The 17160-nt window shown below is 40.6% G+C and overlaps 1 protein-coding gene across 1 annotated transcript in view; it reads left to right on the forward strand.

Annotated features, from left to right (window-relative positions):
- The window catches only part of Lifr (LIF receptor subunit alpha), a 72890-nt gene that overhangs the window by 12938 nt on the left and 42792 nt on the right, over positions 1 to 17160 (forward strand). The window contains exons 2-3 of the mRNA XM_046422243.1: positions 13430 to 13586; positions 15231 to 15345. Of these exons, the coding sequence (XP_046278199.1) occupies positions 13448 to 13586; positions 15231 to 15345 (254 nt within the window). The 5' untranslated portion in view covers positions 13430 to 13447. The remainder of the gene's footprint in view (positions 1 to 13429; positions 13587 to 15230; positions 15346 to 17160) is intronic.

The raw sequence follows: 17160 nt of genomic DNA on the forward strand, positions 1-17160 counted from the left end.
ACTGAGCTTTGAAGAGCAATATGTTGATATTTATGAAAGGGACAAGGAAGAATGGAATGGGAAGGACGTAAGGGTAGAGGAATGACCTCAAGGTGACAGATCCTGTCTTGTAGGTGAGACTCAAACCCAGGGACAGTTGGGGGAGGTGGGAGGAGATGGGATGAGCATTTAGGCTGGCATGAAACAGTGAAGAACCTTATGACATATTCAAGTTGGGACCTTTTTCTGAAGGTCAAGGAGAGTTGTGGAAGATTTTGGATGTGTGCATTTGACATTTTTGCGGTGGGAACGTTTGGCATCCCAAGTCCAATTGGGAGCATTGCAGTAAGTTCAGGCTGAGGTAAGAGGGCCAGCCAGGCTAGAGTCTGGAAGCTTGTCTTCTGTCCCTAGTAAAGTCCAGGCAGTGGCACAGACAGTGGTTATGACCAAAAGTGCCCTTCATGCTCATTTCACTGTCCTTTCTGTGAAGTTTTTTGATTAAATGTGAATAGTGAGAAAGCATTCAGTGTATTTAAAGCTCTCAAACACAGATTCATTGCCCTTATGTTGAAGTCACTAAAAGTTCAAGTGGTCCTAAGTGTGGGTGGTGGTGTAAATAGGGAGTAGCTTGTCCTCTTGGAGAGATGGGATGAGAATACTTGGAGTAAGATTTATATTAAAGCAAGGCTATATAAAGATCTGGGCCATAGTGAACCAACAGTAATGACTGTATTTCATATACATCTTAATGTTAGATTATCTATTATTTTTTTCAGACTAAAAAATGAATTCTCCAATTTAATACAACTAGAAGACAGGATTTTAGATACTGTTTAATCTGATAAAGTGAGGAGACAAAATGAGTTGTCTCTCTTCTTATTTGGTGACCACGTGACAATTCTGGCCCATTTTGTCAACTTCTTTTGATTATTTCCTGCATGTTCCTGCTGTACTGTCTCCTCCAGTCTGTATTTATCCATTTTCTGTTACCATTGTCATCATTTTATGTTGTCCCAGCCCTCTTATTTTGGACCCTATAATTACCTCTGCTAAATTTATTTTATTGAGTTAACTTATTGGATTAATTTGTTAGGGTCTTCATTATTGCATATGGCATATTTGCTGTTTTGCACATTTACTTTTCATCCACAGATTTGATGAATATGATTTCTTTATCTTCATCTAGGACATTAATGAAAATGTTAAGAACAGCAGAGCTGTGTCACATCTATCTCTTGTCACTTTTGTCCTGTTGATGTCATAATTCACACCATCTTTGAGTAAGGTTGATCAGAGCAGCCCTTTCATTCTGTTTATACAACCTGAATTGCTTCATCTTGTTTATAAGCATCTTTCAGGCGTTAGAGAAGCTCTCATTCCAGCCAGGACACACGTTGTCTGTTTCTGACCCTTGCTTCCCCAGTTCAGTACCTTGTCAAAGGAGGAGGAAAATGGCTGACCAGGGCTGGCCTGTGGTCCTCTTCTGGGATTGATCCCTCCCTCCCTCCCTTTTCTTTCTTTCTTTCTTTCTCTCTCTTTCTTTTCTTTTCTTTCTTTCTCTGAGGATCTAACCCAGTGCCTCACATGTGAGAGGCAGACGCTCTACCACTGAGCTACAGCCCCCCAGGCCTCTGGGCTGCAGAACCTGCTCTCTTCAAAGAATGCCCCTCTCTCAGGTAGTTTTGCCAAATATTGATAACTTCAGGTTCTCTTGTTTTTCCTTCTCTGTTCATTCTTATGAGGAAAACTCAGTTGAACCAAAGGTGAGGTATGGTGCTGCCATGTGCTCAGAAGTTGTCGACCTTGGTCTGAAGTTAAGTGTGTTGTTTTCCTGCTGCTCCTGCTACTCCCCCTCTTCCCCCTCCCCCCTTCTTTTTGAGAAGCTTTGATAATCTAAAATAATGGTTAGTCCAAGGAGAGGAATAGCTGGGTCAAATGGTGGTTCCATTCCTAGTTTTCCAAGGAATCTCCATGCTGCTTTCCATATTGGCTGTACCAATTTGCAGTCCCACCAGCAGTGTATGAGTGTACCTTTTTCCCCACATCCTCACCAACAGTTGTTGTTTGTCTTCATCATAGCTGCCATTCGGACTGGAGTGATATGATATCTTAGAGTAGTTTTGATTTGCATTTCTCTGGTTGCTAGAGATGATGAGCATGTTTTCATATATTTGTTGATTTATTGTATATCCTCTTCTGAGAAGTGTCTATTTAGGCCCTTGGCCCATTTGTTGATTGGGTTATTTGTTTTTTCGGTGTTTAGCTTTTTGAGTTCTTTATATACCCTAGAGATTAGTGCTCTATCTCATGTGTGAGGGGTAAAAAGATTTGTTCCCAGGATGTAGGCTCTCTGTTCACCTTACAGATTGTTTCTTTTGCTGAGAGAAAAATAGCATACTACAGGGACACAACCACATCAATGTTTATAGCAGCACAATTCACAAAAGCTAAACTGTGGAGCCAACCTAGATGTCCCTCAGTGGATGAATGGATAAAAAAAAAATGTGGCGTATATACACAATGGAATTTTACTCAACTTTAAAAAAGAACAAAATCATGGCATTTGCAGGTATATGGTTGGCATTGGAGAAAATAATGCTAAGTGAAGTTAGCCAATCCCAAAAAACAAATGCCGAATGTTTTCTCTGATATAAGGAGGTTGACTCATAGTGGATAGAGAGGAAGAGCATGGGAGGATTATATTAATTCTAGATAGGGAAGAGGGGTGGGAGGGAAAGGGACAGGCCAGGGGATTAGCAAGGATGGTGGAATGTGATGGACATCATTATACAAAGTACATGTATGAAGACTGGAATTGGGTGTCAATGTGTTAATAATTACAATGCAAAAAAGTACATGTATAAAGGCATAAATTAGTATGAACATACTTTATATACAGAGATATGAAAAATTGTGCTGTAAATGTGTAATAAGAATTGTAATGCATTCCACTGCTGTTGTGTATTTAAAAAAATAAAATCAATAAAAGATTAAAAAAATAAAATAATGGTTAGGATTTTGAGGTCTGGGATTAAATAATACCATAAATAAAAAGAAATCATTCTTTTGGAATGAGAAAGTTTTCAGATTTTGACCCCAAATAATGTTAAAATGTTCAAGCATGTTTTGGTCAACATCTGTGCACTGAAATATAAATTTAAAACAATTTATATTTTAAGCAGCAATCTTGAGTGTTTTGTTAATTCCAGTACATTTTGAGGCAGGTTGTTAACTGGCCACCTTAAGAACTGTATTTGGCCTGCAGATGTGTTTTGTTTGGCTTGCTTAATTTTTTTTTCTTTTGGAATTGGTTCCCAGCATTTAAAAATAAGGAGATTGCACATATAAAAAAGAAAAACAACAAAACCTTCCTTCCATTTGGAGTCTTAATGGGAGGGGAAAAATTTTGGAAACATCCCCCGTGCCTGAAGGTGAGAGGGTTCCTACCAAGTGACAGAAACTCTGTCTCCCTATTCAATCTAGATCTGTGTAGTCAGACTTAAAAAGCAGCAGCCTAGATTTTTTTAAGCATACGATAGTTCCATGACTATACCAGACCCTGTTCCTGCATGGTGTAAAATAGACAGGGAACTAGCTACAGGCTGTCTGTCATGTGGCCACTTGCACTTGCACTCACTTCATCTGGCTGGCTCTGGAGGATCTTTGAATTTGCACCTGCAGAGTTAAGAGCTTACCCCATTAAAAGCATGCTTAGAGTTGGAAGGAGAACAGTAAGACAGCAGTTATTTTCCATTTTGTTCCCTATACATAGACTGTCTGATCTTTGCCATGATTTGAGTGTTAGAAGTGCTTAGTAAAGCAAGTGGTATGTCCCCCAGTAACATCACCCTTGGACAGGGTTGGGGAGAGCACATTTCTGATCATTCTATAGCTGCCAGTTCCTTGAGGTGACACATAAGGTGTCCTAAAAATAAAACTGCCATCAATTTTTTCATGGCAATGGCATGTAAAGTAGGGAAAGCAGACCTTGGGGCATAGTGGTGAAATTAAAGAGCCAGGACCTGAGATGTTAGGTGATTTATCTGACTGAGGTCCTGTACCTGCCACCTCATCAGTGGTGGACTAGGTCCTGAAGCGCAGTTCAGGGGCCTTTCTGTTCTGCCTTTGATAGTTTGGTGCTATGGTTAAGAGCTGGGATTTGTAGGCAGAAGCAGGGAGATCTGACCCAGCGGGGTCACCTCTTTGTCCTTAGTTCATTATTTTAAAAAGAAAGTGAATAGTGATACTGACCTCATAATACTGTTATGGAAATTAAATCCAGTATCACATTTAAAGAACTTAGAAAAGCACTGGCTAGGGGCACTCGCCCAGCACTGGGTTTGAGCCTCAGTACCACATAAAAATAAATAAAATAAAGGTAGAAATAAAAGAATAACACTGGCTGAGTGCTGGACCCAACCAGATGCGTTGATCATCACCCTGAGAGCCAAGAGGCAGAGATGCCCCCAGGAAGGAGGAGGGATATAGTGGAAGTTTGATTTTGGACAACTATCTGAGCTATTGATCCAGCAACCTCCTGCTTTTTGGCCTGGAGCTTGATAAAAGATAAGGGTCAGAGATACAGATACTGTGTGAAGCCAAGCAGCTCCCTGTGGAAGGTAGATATGTGCAGCTCTGGCAGGAGGTGTGGGATGAATCAAGGACTAATTGGAGGTACTTATGCCAGAAATGATTTGGGACTCAAGACAGAGGAGTGGGAATGGGAATAGAACAGGGGAGAATCAAAGCATGTTTAGAAAGTGCAGTTGGCTAGTAGGTGGAAACGGTGAGAAAAGAGGCATCAAGGATGACCCAGGCCTTTGTGACCCAAAGACAGCAGTGCCATGAGCCAAGTCTAGGGGCACAGGAGAGCAGCTTTGGAGGGGAAAGTGAGTTTACTGTTGTATTGGAGTTTTTAAGAATTGGAAATATCCAAGTAGAAACATATCATCAGAATATTTTGTCCTTCCTGAAGGGAACCTGCCTTGAATGGATTTGTGTAGATAGTAAGAACTTGTCCAGTAAGTGGTTAGTCGATAACTGGGGAGAAGCAATTCAGGAGCACAGATTTGGAAGTCATTGAAGTCTGAATGGTGGCTAAAGCCACGAGAGTAGGTAAAATTGTTCAGTGAGAGAATGAAGGGTGAAAAGAGCAGTGGGCTCGGGAGTCCCACTGAGCAGCTGGGAGGAAATGATAGCCTCATGGCTTCTGGAGTCAGGGAGGAAAGGGGTATATTGTTTAATATATTTGGTTGAGATAAACCCTAACCATTTGGGAGAGGAGGGGAGAGCTGAGTTCCCAACTCATACCATATGCCGAAATTCATTTTATGTGGATTAAAGCTTAAAATGTTAAAAGCCTTAAATGTAACATGGGTGACAGTTAAGTTTAAGACCTTTGGTCAGAAACTACTGAGGACAAAATCGAGAAATCTGATTTAATGAAAAGTGGACAGAAGCCTTTTAGGAAAGTAGGAATGCAACTGGAAAATGGATTTATCAGATAAATAGTTAATATGCATATTATGATATTTCTTCCTTATCAAAAAGTAATGAAGAGTTAACATCCAATTAGAAAAATAGGCAAAAGAGAGAATACACAGTTTACAAATAAGGAATAGCAAGTTACAAATAAGCATGTGAAGTAAATAAAATGTAGTTCATAATAACTAGTAGGGATTTTTTTAGAAAAAGACAGTCCTTGGTGTTAGTGAGAGGGTAGAGAAACAAATACACGTTGAGCATCCCTAATAAAACCTCCAGAATGCTTAAAAACTTGAAACTTCTGGGTGTTAACATAATGCATGCCACAAGTGGAAAACTCCACACCTGACCTCTTGCAGTGATTTGCAGGTGCATAGAATTATCTTCATGCTGTGTGTGTAAGGTGAATATGAAAACATAAGTGAATTTCACGTTTAGACCTAGGTTTCATCCCCAAGATATTTTATTATGTACATACAAATGTTTCAGAATGCAAAAAAATCCAAAATCTGAAACATGCATTTTTAGATAAGGAACATTCAGCTTGTCCTGAAAAATGGAGATGCTTCTGATTATTTTTGAAGGTAACCTTTTATCATGCTTTCTTTCTTTCTTTTGAGACACAGATTTATTTAGGAAAGAAGATACATATTCAGGGGAGAATGTGGACCATCTCCAGAGGGCTGTCTCTCCCTCTGGAGATGGTTCACATTCTCCCCTGAATATGTATCTGCTTTCTTGCATATTAAAGATCTCTTGGAGGAATGTTCTTCAAGTTGTTTAACAATAAAGTATTTCACCCTTGTAGTATAAGAAACAGTTTCATTTGTTGGATAGACATGTATTAATATTTGTGAGGCCATTACCTGTTAGCCAATGCTTACAGCCTGGTTGAGGTGAAAGATGAGTAAACAGATACTGCTTTTAAGAGTCATAGAGTATCCAGCAAGTCCTGAAGGTTATGAAAAAACTGGGAGTGTGGGAGTCACTGCAGGGGACAGTCTGTGGGGACCATCTTTGCGGGGAGGCACTGAAACCTAAGGGAGTGTGGAGTGTTTAGAGATGTGCTGTGGTATGGAGGAGTTAGACTAAGGGGGCCATTTGAAGGTCTTTATGTACAACATGTGTTTTGATCAGTTTTTTCACTGCTATGATCAAAAGACCTGACAAGAACTGTTTTATTGGCTGAAAAGTTTATTTGCCACTCAAGGTTTTCAGGGGGCTTAGTCTACAAATGGCTGACTGTTACTCTGGGCCTGAGGTAAGGCAAAACATCATAGCAAAAGGGTCTAGAGCAGGAAGGCAGCTCAGGACATGGTAATCAGAAGAAAGCAGAGAAATAGATGAGCTCCCTCTGCTTACCAGGTATGAAATATATACTCCAAAGGCATGCAGCCCCCCCCCCCCCCAAAGACCCACCCCCTATCTGTCTATAATTATCACCCAGTTAATCCATTCAAACGGATCAATGCATTGACAAGGTTAAGGCTCATAACTCACTCATTTAACCTCTTAACTTTCTTGCTTTGTCTCATACGTGAGCTTTTGAGGGATGTCACAGATCCAGACTATAATAACATGGAACTGGAGCTTCAGGTCAAAGCCTTGGGAAGCCTTCAAGGAATTTTGAGCACAGTGATGATGTATTCAGTATGTTTTGACATTCTGAGGTCCATGCTGGACAGGCTCTTTAATTAACATAGAAGTCCTTATTGCAGTGAAGATTAGCAAAGCTGACATGTAAAACAAAAATTCTGGAAGACAGTGTATGGAAAAAAGTTCCTAGGAAATGCAGCGATAGTGAGAAAAAAATTAATAAACACATTCAACTTGAATCATAGACCAAAAAGTTATTTTGAGGAATGGATATCCTGTAGTATCCATAGTGATAGATACATTTTCATGACATGGCAAGAGTTAAATTTCCATATTACTCTCCTGCTTGCAGAGTGCAGATTACAGTCTGATACAGTGGAGTGAATCCCTCAGCAGCTGAGCTGTCCTCCACCTCAGGCTCCCAAACATTCTCAGTGCATGTGCCACAGCGGTTCACAAACAAGGTTTTTAATTAATTAATCAATATATTTATTTATTTATTTGTTTTTGATACTGGGGAATGAACCCAGAGATGCTTAACCACTGAGCCACATCCCTCAGCCTTTTTAATATTTTATTTAGAGACAGGGTCTCACTAAGTTGCTGACTTTGAACTTGCGATCCTCCTGCCTCAGCCTCCTGAGTCCTTGGGATTACAGGCTGTGCTACCTCATTAATAGTTTTCAGTGCCCCCAGTCCAAAGAATTATTAACACCTCATTTTATGAAGCGGTTAGGTCTAAACAACTTAATATGTTTTTATGACCTAGTACTTTAGTAGTAATTTGAAAAGTAATGCAAATCAACTTAAATGGAAAAATAATATTTTTATTTTATTCTTTAAAAGCTTCAATTACTGGCAATGTGTGAACCTACTGAGTTCTGCATAGTTTCTTAAACTTTGGAAACAAATTGGACACCACCACCTCTTTTTCATTTCTATTTTGATTTTTAGGTGGTCCTTGTATTTTTTCCTGAGCAATCAACAACTTCTCTCCATTTTACCAAAGGTGTATCATCTTTGTAAAGAATATAACATGACCAAATGTTGAAACTGAATCTACCTTAAGCTAAAGGTTCTCACAGTATTGGACGCATGCTGCTTTGTTGCCTTCCGGAATTTAAAAACATCTTGTGATAGCCCTGTTAGTTTGCTTTGGCACCTGGAGGTGCCTCAATGCACAGTTTAGGAATCACAGATCTAACTTGTGTTCTGAGTATTGGCAACACCCGGATTACCGTGCAGCCTAACCATGAAAGTATACCATGTGCTTGTATGATCATTTTGCCAATGAGCCAGAGATGGTGCACACCCTGTGAAAGAGATGTGATTGTGGAAACAGAAGGGGCATCCCTCCTTCTGGGGATTCTCAGAGGTGATGATGAGCTCTTCATACCTCCTGGCTGGACAAGGGTATAGAAGGGGTGCAGAAAGAATTAGGCAGAGGGAAAACAGGAGCCAGTTGGGGAGTCATGGAGGGTCCAGCAGCTTGGAAGACTGTTCATTCTACTGTGACCTGGAGTGAGATCCTGACTGGGTGCAGAGCCTCTTTCCCAGGTTCAAACTCTAGTTTCGTGGCTACATTCTCATTCTCTCTCCTCTCTGTGTGTCTCCTTTCTTTCCTCTCTGTTCTCTACCTCAGTTGGGTGAATCAAGTCCTCCAGAAACTTCCAGAGAAAAGGTACATGAAAGGTGTATCTTTGAAATCTGGCATGTCTTTGTAATGTGCTTTTTCTTCTCAGTTAATAGAACTCAAGTATAGTATTCAAGCGTGAAAATAGTTTTCACTTGTATTATGAATGTGTTCCTTTTTGCTTTCAGTGCTAAGAAGCCTGACATGCCCCCCCCGCCCGACCCCCGGCCCCGAGAATATTTACAGAACACACACCCAGGGTTCCAGGCAGTCACAGTTGGCTCTGGAGATAGAGTTGTCACTCTCCCTGTTTTAGAGCGGAGGGTTTGTCCATGCTCACATGACAAATCCAGAGTCCTGCTTCAGTGAACTATTCTGATACTGTTCTTATTGGGAGCCCTTTTGTATGACTCTCCCTCCCTGAAAATGTTTAAGATTTTCTTTTATACAGCTATTTTGACGCTCACTAATGTACCTTGGTTTCACCTTTTCAGGTTTGTTGTGCTGTGTAGGTAGTAGACTCTTTGAGGATTAGATTTTTACAGTTGACTATGTATATTGATAATTTGTATACCTCTTTGATTTCATAACGTCTCTTCATTAATCTTGAAACACCACTTCCTTCAAGCTTCCCTGTTTCTAAACAACCAGTAAAGTCTCTTTACAAAGCCTGATCTCAGTCCAGTGTTCCCAGGTGAACATCCCGACCATCAGAGTTCCTGAACACAGCTGTTGTGTTCCTGCAGAGCCACCTTCAAGGGGGTACCCCTAGGAGTTTAGGATCTTGTGGAGAGAAATGGGCTTAGGAGAATGTTGTGGGTCAGAGTTTTTAAAACAAATTTTCCTCACAGGAAACAAAAGCAAGGGGTGCTGAGAAGAATGTGAGAACAGTGTGGGTACTGTCTACCTTTAGTCATTCCCTAGCCCAGATAGCTCTCATCATCTCCTGCTTGGCTTTGTTTTGCCTTAGTGCAGGACAGAGGCTCTTTCTGGTGCTCCAGCTCTGTGTTCAGTGTCTTTTGTGCATTAGTGACAAGGACATAATCTCACTGTGCTGTGAAAAGGATGAGGTGTGGAGATGGAAGACCTCTGGCTGAGCAGGTGCTTCCCAAGGCCCCTCACCCTAATCTCCTCCAGGGCAGGTGCGTGCCAGCAGGATGTGGGAACACAATCCGGCAGACTTCCTTCTCCCTCCACTGAACTGTCTGTGCCCCACCCCCACGAGAGAGAGAGAGAGAGAGAGAGAGAGAGAGAGAGAGAGAGAGAGAGAAACGGAAATACAGAAATAGACTAAACAAAATATACTGGGGCTATAATTTCTGGCTTTAGTTTTACTTGTCTCAATTTTCCTCAGGAGAAATGTCCAAAAATCCAGGTGTACTGAAACGCGAGTGCTCGGAGCTAAGGGAAAAGCATGTTTGGGTATATGATGCACCCACCACCCTCATGGGAGGGACACGCAGCTGAGGGGTCACGCATTGACAGGATGGGAGCTCTTCCCCCTGGGGCCAGCCTTGGGTTCTGCTGGGCTGTCGTGATGCCCAAGGTGGAGGTCGGCTTGCATGTGAAGAAACAAAAACCCCCATGTCGCAATTGTATAAGTGGATTCTGCGTGATCACTTTCTTAAACAGAAGAGTTTACTGGCAATTTTTTTAATCCTTTGAAATAATCACATTCATAGGAAGCAATCTAGTGGCCCTCAGGCAGGCACAGTCTGAAGGTGTATTTTGTTGGCCTTTAGAAATGAATTGGCTGCTACATTTTAAGAATTTCAGCATTTTCTGGAAAGTCTCCGATCTTCTTGCAGTAAAAAATAAGAAGATTTGGCAGAATAAGGCCTGTGGTTACTGCCTTAGACTCAGGTAGGCTGAGGTCTGTCCTGCCTGTTTTGACCCTAGGCATTTGCATTGACATCTGTTGCGCTGTCAAAGGGAAGCTATCCTAATTTTGAAAGTTAGGATTCTGTACAGATTTGTTCTCTAAGGAATAAAGCATTAGTGGGAGTAAAAGTAAATTCTGATTGTGTTTCTATCAGAAGTAAGCTGTTTCCCAAGCATTTTTTTTTTTAAGATATTGGTGTACACAGTGTCTTTATTTTATTTCTATGTGGTGCTGAGGATTGAACCCAGTGCCTAATGCATGCCAGGCGAGCACTCTACCACTGAGCCACAACCCCAGCCCAAGCATAATTTTTCTTTTTCTTTTTTTTCTCCCTGAAAGTACATTGGAAAATTTTGTTCATATATTGTTCTGACCCTCAAATAAGTCCATTTGCAAGTTTACCTTGGTAGGTAAGCCAGATCTATCATAAGCATAATACTATTTTCCCCCAATTACTTGCTCAAAATTTTGTAAGTCAATGTTCTCATAAAAGAAGTCTTCTTTATTACCCTGCCTATTCTAAGTTGAGCAGATTTTGGTGACACTGCCATTGGTACCTCTATTGCTAAGCACCCCATCCTAATGCTGCTCCCAGACTTCCTGGGAGGCTCCTTGTGGGTGGTCACTGCTGGCTAGCCAGTCGCCATTTGCAAGCTTGTAGCCTACCAGCGGGAGTGTGGAATATTACATCTTAACTTTGGGAAGTCTCCTATGTGGATCCTGAGTAGAGCTTCCTCTGTGCTGCAGTGCCTCAGGCTCAGGCCCCGAGGGATTAAGTGATTTACCCCCAGTCATTCTGCTAATTAGTAATGGAGCCAAGATTAGAGTCTAAGCCTGGCAGCACCTGGTCCTGAGTGCTTCCTCACTGCCTCTCTCTGCCCCCTCATGCCACTTCTTCCTGGCATTGCAATAGGGCAGGCATCTCTTTCCAGAATAACTGTGAATTTGTAGTAAGGTTTTGTTTCATTTCAAGATAATGTTTAACCTGTCAGTGAGCATAGTTCATGATTACTTTAGTCAGGGTTTGAGTTTTAGGGGTTGTTTGTACTCCTTTAGTAAGTTATTCCTGTACAGCTGTGTAGTTATATAACTTCAGCAAATTGGTGTTTTAGACATTCCATGAATATATTTTCATTCTAATAAGTAAGCTTGGTGGCACTGGACTTGACTAGGAAGTTTTTCATTCACAGAAAATAACTAGACATTTTCAAAATGTGTGCTTGTATGTCATAATTACTTAAACTGTTTGGGATTCATTTCCTGGCTTTTTGACAGTACTTAACAATAGGCACAAGGGGAACATTCATTTACTTTCACTAAGGAGTATGTTTTTGAAGTTCTCTCATGGGGTTCCACTTATTTAGATGTTAGATCTGATTTCCTTTATCAAGTCTTTGTTTCTCATTTCCCTTCTCAATAATATTCTCAAAATTTTTATTTATGTTCACCATTTTTTCTTGACAATTTGTTCAGTAAAACATTTGTTTGATGTTTTTCATCTTGTATTTAAACTTTTTTGAATAAAAGCCAATGTATTTGAGTGTAATTTTTTAAGTCTGACTGTTCCTTTTTCATCACATGCTCTTCTTGTTTTTATGGCTATGCCATGTTTGCTCTGAGTGTACTGTTTAGAGGTTTTGTTCTCCTTTTTTTTCTTTTTCCCCCAGTACTGGAGATTGAACCCAGGGCTTCATAAGTGTTTCATCACTGAACTACATCCTGAATAGTTATTTATTTAATTTCAAGGTACTATCATGATAAATTGCTCAGGCTGCCCTCAAATTTGCAGTCCTCCTGTTTCAACCTCATGATTAATGGGTTATGGGAGCATGCTGCTACACCCAGCTTGATTTTCTTTGTTCTTCTAAGTTTTCCTATTTTCTGCATTATCTCTCTTTCTTCTGGGAGTAATTTTTATTTTCCTTTTGGTTATTCTGTTTTTCCTGAGTTTCTTTTTAGTATTTTAGACTTTGCATCTATGTTTTGTCATCTTTGGTTTTCTGTGTTATGAGATTAAGCAATATTAGGTCAGACAGAAGTTTTCAGTACATTGGGAGTACTTGTGAGCAGACAGGTTTCACTCTAGAAAGGCGTGGGAACAGCTTTCCTCTGGGGAATTCCTGGATGTTCCATATGGAAAGCACCTAGTCTGTGTTCGCTGTCCTTGTGTGTGTGTGTGTGTGGGGGGGATTAAGTTTTTCGATTTCTGTAAACGGATCTTTGAATCTTTATGTTCCAACCTCATATCTCACTGCCCTGATCTTTATGCACCCAGGGTGGATTTAAATGGCACTGTCCAGCTGACCGTTGTTGTTTAACCACCAAATCTATTAACCATCCTTGCTTTTTATCTTTTCTCTATGCCTCACACAATATGCAAAGTAACATACAACTCTGACCTTGTAAATGGCATGATTCCAAGTGTTCTACACATATTTAATTACTCAGTCCTCATAACAAACTTAGAAAATAGTTGTCATTCCCATTTTGCAAGTGAGGAAACTGAGGCATAGAGGTTAGCATCACACAATCAGTGAATCTGTGTATCATTTGAAATTGTCAAAACTTCAATTTTAAGAACTGCTTTTCTCTATTTTAATACTATTGGAGTTGAGAGTTGATATACATGTGCTGAGTTATAATCTTGAACAGGATGCGCATCATGTGGAAGTTGACCCTATGGTGTGTGCCTGAAGCAACAGCTGTATATCCAGTTGATGTTTCCTGGGGCCAGGGCAGCCTGAGTCTGCTCTGCTGTCAAAGTGCAGTCAGTGCCATTTGCAGTGCTTGTGTGTACTATGTGAGGTGTTTCGGAACAACCTGAACAACCTTTTGAAATTCCTCTCCTAATCCAGGGCTAGATTGCATGGACCATGGATATTTACTTGAGTTGGAGACATCTGTCCCAGGTGGTAGACAATAGAAGAATGAGGATGACTTCAAGTTTCCAGTGGCTCTTATCCACATTTATTCTTTTATATCTAATGAATGAAGTAAATAGCCAGAAAAAGGGTAAGTAAACTAGACTTTTAGAGAATGAACAAACTGCATTTTAATTTAAATTTTGGCCATGAAGCAGTCTTGTGTCTTTGTTGATCCCTTAGATTTTTAGTGGCTTAGATTTTTAGATGCAATAATATTCATTCTTTTAGGACACAGTTCTTTGAGTTTTGACAGTGTGTGCAGTGATTACCTACTAGCTCCATCAAGGCAGGCACAGGCCCAGCACCCAGGAACATCCCGGGTGCCTCTGCTGTCAGCCCCTCCTGGTCCCACCCTGCCAACTCTGCTCTGTCTTCTCTCCCTAATTTTACTTTTTAAAGAATGTTATAAAATGAAATCTAAGTACATTTCATATGTTATTGGTATCCTGTTGAAGTATATTAAAAGTGTTGATGTAGCTGGGCCTGGTGGCACATGCTTATAATCCCAGTAACTTAAGGGGTTGAGGCAGGAGGATCACATGTTCAAGGCCAGCCTCAGCACCTTGGGCCTAAGCAACTTAGTGAGACCCTTCTCAAAAAAAAAAAAGAATGTTTATATAGGTATTACCCAGCATGTTTCTATGAAGAACATTATTATCCTGCTGCCTCATAGCTTCATTTTTATATTATTCCCATAATTAAGCAGAGATCTTTTTCCCTAAGGTCATTGATAAAATAACTGTATTATGATGATTACTGTTTATTTCTAAAGTGAGCACTTCTAATATGTTTTTTGTTTTATATAGCTTTATAATTTATTTTATAGTGACTGTCATGCCAAGTACATACAAAAACAAGAAAAAAATTTATGAGAGAACTCTGTAGTCAGGGGTGGAATACCATTTTTTACTGTATAGTCCTCCCACACATACCCTTCCCCTTTCTTCCCTTTTCCTCTCTCTCTCTCTCTCATACCTTCTTCCTTTCTTTTCATTTTTCTATGGGGTGATCTTTATCATCGTTTAATGTTCACGTATTCCATGATGTAATGTTATTGTATAGATGTGAGTAGGTGCTTTTAGGATTATAATCTTGAGTTGTTATTTTTCAGTTGTTTAATTAAACCTGTACATAAAAGGATTTTTCAGAGGCTCATATGATTTCATTACTGTTTAAAATTAACATTCTTTGCCACCATCTGAAGATTGGTTATGGGGTTCCTGGAGAGGATGGCTATCTGGTACCAGTGAAGTAGCCGGGTCCAGATGTTTAGGTGCTGCATCTGTGGACTTGGGAGCCACGTCTTTTTTTACCAAGATTTTATTTTATTTTTTTCAGTGTGGTTTTTGGACATTCAAGGAGTACTAGAATGCCCCAAGTCCATCTCTTGGTCCCAGCATCGAATCTACACTGTATTCAGTTGCTTCCTCAATTTCTCATAGTTTCCTGGAAGTAGAATTTTTGATATTGATCTAACCCCCAAATTGTCTAGAAGTTGGTCCACTTGTATTGTCTTTTAGTGTTCCCATTTTTTTTTTCACCAAAGCTTCAAAAGAAACCTGAAACCTGTGCCCACCCACGTCTGCACAGTTGTCCCTTACAGAGAACATGTGCCTTCTGCAAACCCATTTGCTTGAGTTTAAAATTGACAGTAACTCAATGTAGCTGAGTTACTAAGCATGTTCTGTGTTGTGTGTGCCCATGTACATGTGTCGTTTTTCTCCTTCTCCAGGGGCACTTCGTGATTTGAAGTGTGTAACTAACAATTTGCAAGAGTGGGACTGTTCTTGGAAAGCACCCCTTGGAGCCGGCCATGGTACTGTTTATGAAGTTTGCATTGAAGACAGGTAATGGAAATACTTAGATTAATTTATAAGTACAACTTACCGGTTCTTCATCTTTCATTTTAGAACATACAAGTTTCATTCTGGGTATTTTTAAATGATATTTAAATGAAGTTTCTTAAAAATTTTGAATCTGATGTTGATAAAGATAGAAACAAACCCTTCTAGCCAAAAGTTGGATTCTTTTCTTAAATCAATAGCAATTATGGAGCATATCTGCCGTGTGATGATCTGCTATGGGAAGTCTTACTAGTCTACCCCAAACCAGTGTCTAGCTATACAGGTTTAAGTTTGTGCCTAATAGAAAATGTCAGTCATAGTGGCTCAATACACTAGCAGTTACTCTTGTGAAAAATGCGTACAGTGTAGAACTGGCATAGTTGTTTGTGGCCATTGAAACTCAATCCCTCTTTGCTGTGCCACTTTGCTGTCTGGTTTATGGAACTCACGGTTCAAGGTGATGCTTTAGGAGCAACCTGTGTCTTATTCCAAGAAGCATGCAAGAATAAGGAGCACATAATTCTTGAAGAGACTTACAACAAGTCCCACAGAGTACCTCTGCCTACATCTCATTGGCCAGAACCCAGTCAGATGGCTGAGTTCTCCAGGAGGCTAGGAAGTAGCTCTCCTAGCTGAATGGCAGCATCCCAATAAACACTGGGTATGGGTTACTGAGGAAAAGGGAGAGGTGGACCATGGGAAGTGGAGGCAGGCTCTGTTATACCATATTACCCTCTTAAGTAATGTTAGAGTAGATGAGCTCTTGTGCTTGGAATGAGGCCCGTGGGGTACCCACACAATCCCAGCAGGATTCTGAGTTGTTAACAGTGCCAATGGAGTTCCAACAAGCCTTCTCTAGTCTCACTTTGCTAATGAGTAGTTCTCCTATAAATGGATGTAAATGTGTATTTAAATACAATCAAGGTTTTCCCCATTTTGTGTGTATTTGTTGAGCATTCTGCTAAGCTTTGGAGTAATTCACCAATCAAAATGAGCTAAATTATGTTGCAGATACAACTTGCAATTCTTAATTCCTCAGGAAAATACAGAGTTATTATTTTCTGCTGTGTTTTATTTCTACTGGGTATGGGCTGGGATGTCTACCCTGAGATTCTTTCTAAGAACCCCAGGTTGGTGATGGGAGAACAGAGGGGACAAGGCCTAACTTTTAAAGCTTTCTTCTAGAAATGACAGATGTGAATTTCACCAGGCTTCTCTGGCCAATTAAAGCCACATAGCCAAGCCTTACTGCAGAGTCAGAGATGACAGTCCTGTGAGTCCAGGAAAGGGAAATCCTGAATAGTTCAGTAAATAGCATGCTGAGAGGTTCAGTTCTGGCTCCCTGTGAGCTCACAGTAAACAGATAGTGACTGCTGTGTGGGTTCTGTGCCAACGGAAGTTACCTGAGGATGTGAAGGTCATGGAAGGGGGACCCCCAAGGAATATCGGGGGCACTGAAAGCATTTTGAAGGCAGCACCAATGAGGAAGTCTTGTTCAAAGCAACCCAGAAGCCAGGCCTGAGGAGTGGGCAGGTGAGGTGGGCAGTTTTACTTCATTCGTTGACCTCTGTTGCGCTCAGTCTTCGAAGGTGGTACTGGCTGGTCTGGTCTCAAGGGCTGGGTGCTTAAGAGGGTAGAGCATGCAGTAGGTGAGGCCCCAAGAGGCAGGTCAGGGTGAGATTTGAAGAAGTCATCTGTGCTTATTCACTGCACTTTCTGGTGCAGCCTGGTTATTTTTCCTGATAAAATTGCTATCAATCCCTCATTTTTCAGTATTAAAATGTGGCACAATCAAGTATATTTGAACACCAAAGAACA

Source organism: Marmota monax, unplaced genomic scaffold (assembly GCF_021218885.2).
Source record: "Marmota monax isolate L192 unplaced genomic scaffold, Marmota_monax_Labrador192_F-V1.1 WCK01_AAM20220418_F8-fsc00077, whole genome shotgun sequence".
Classification (NCBI taxonomy): domain Eukaryota; kingdom Metazoa; phylum Chordata; class Mammalia; order Rodentia; family Sciuridae; genus Marmota; species Marmota monax.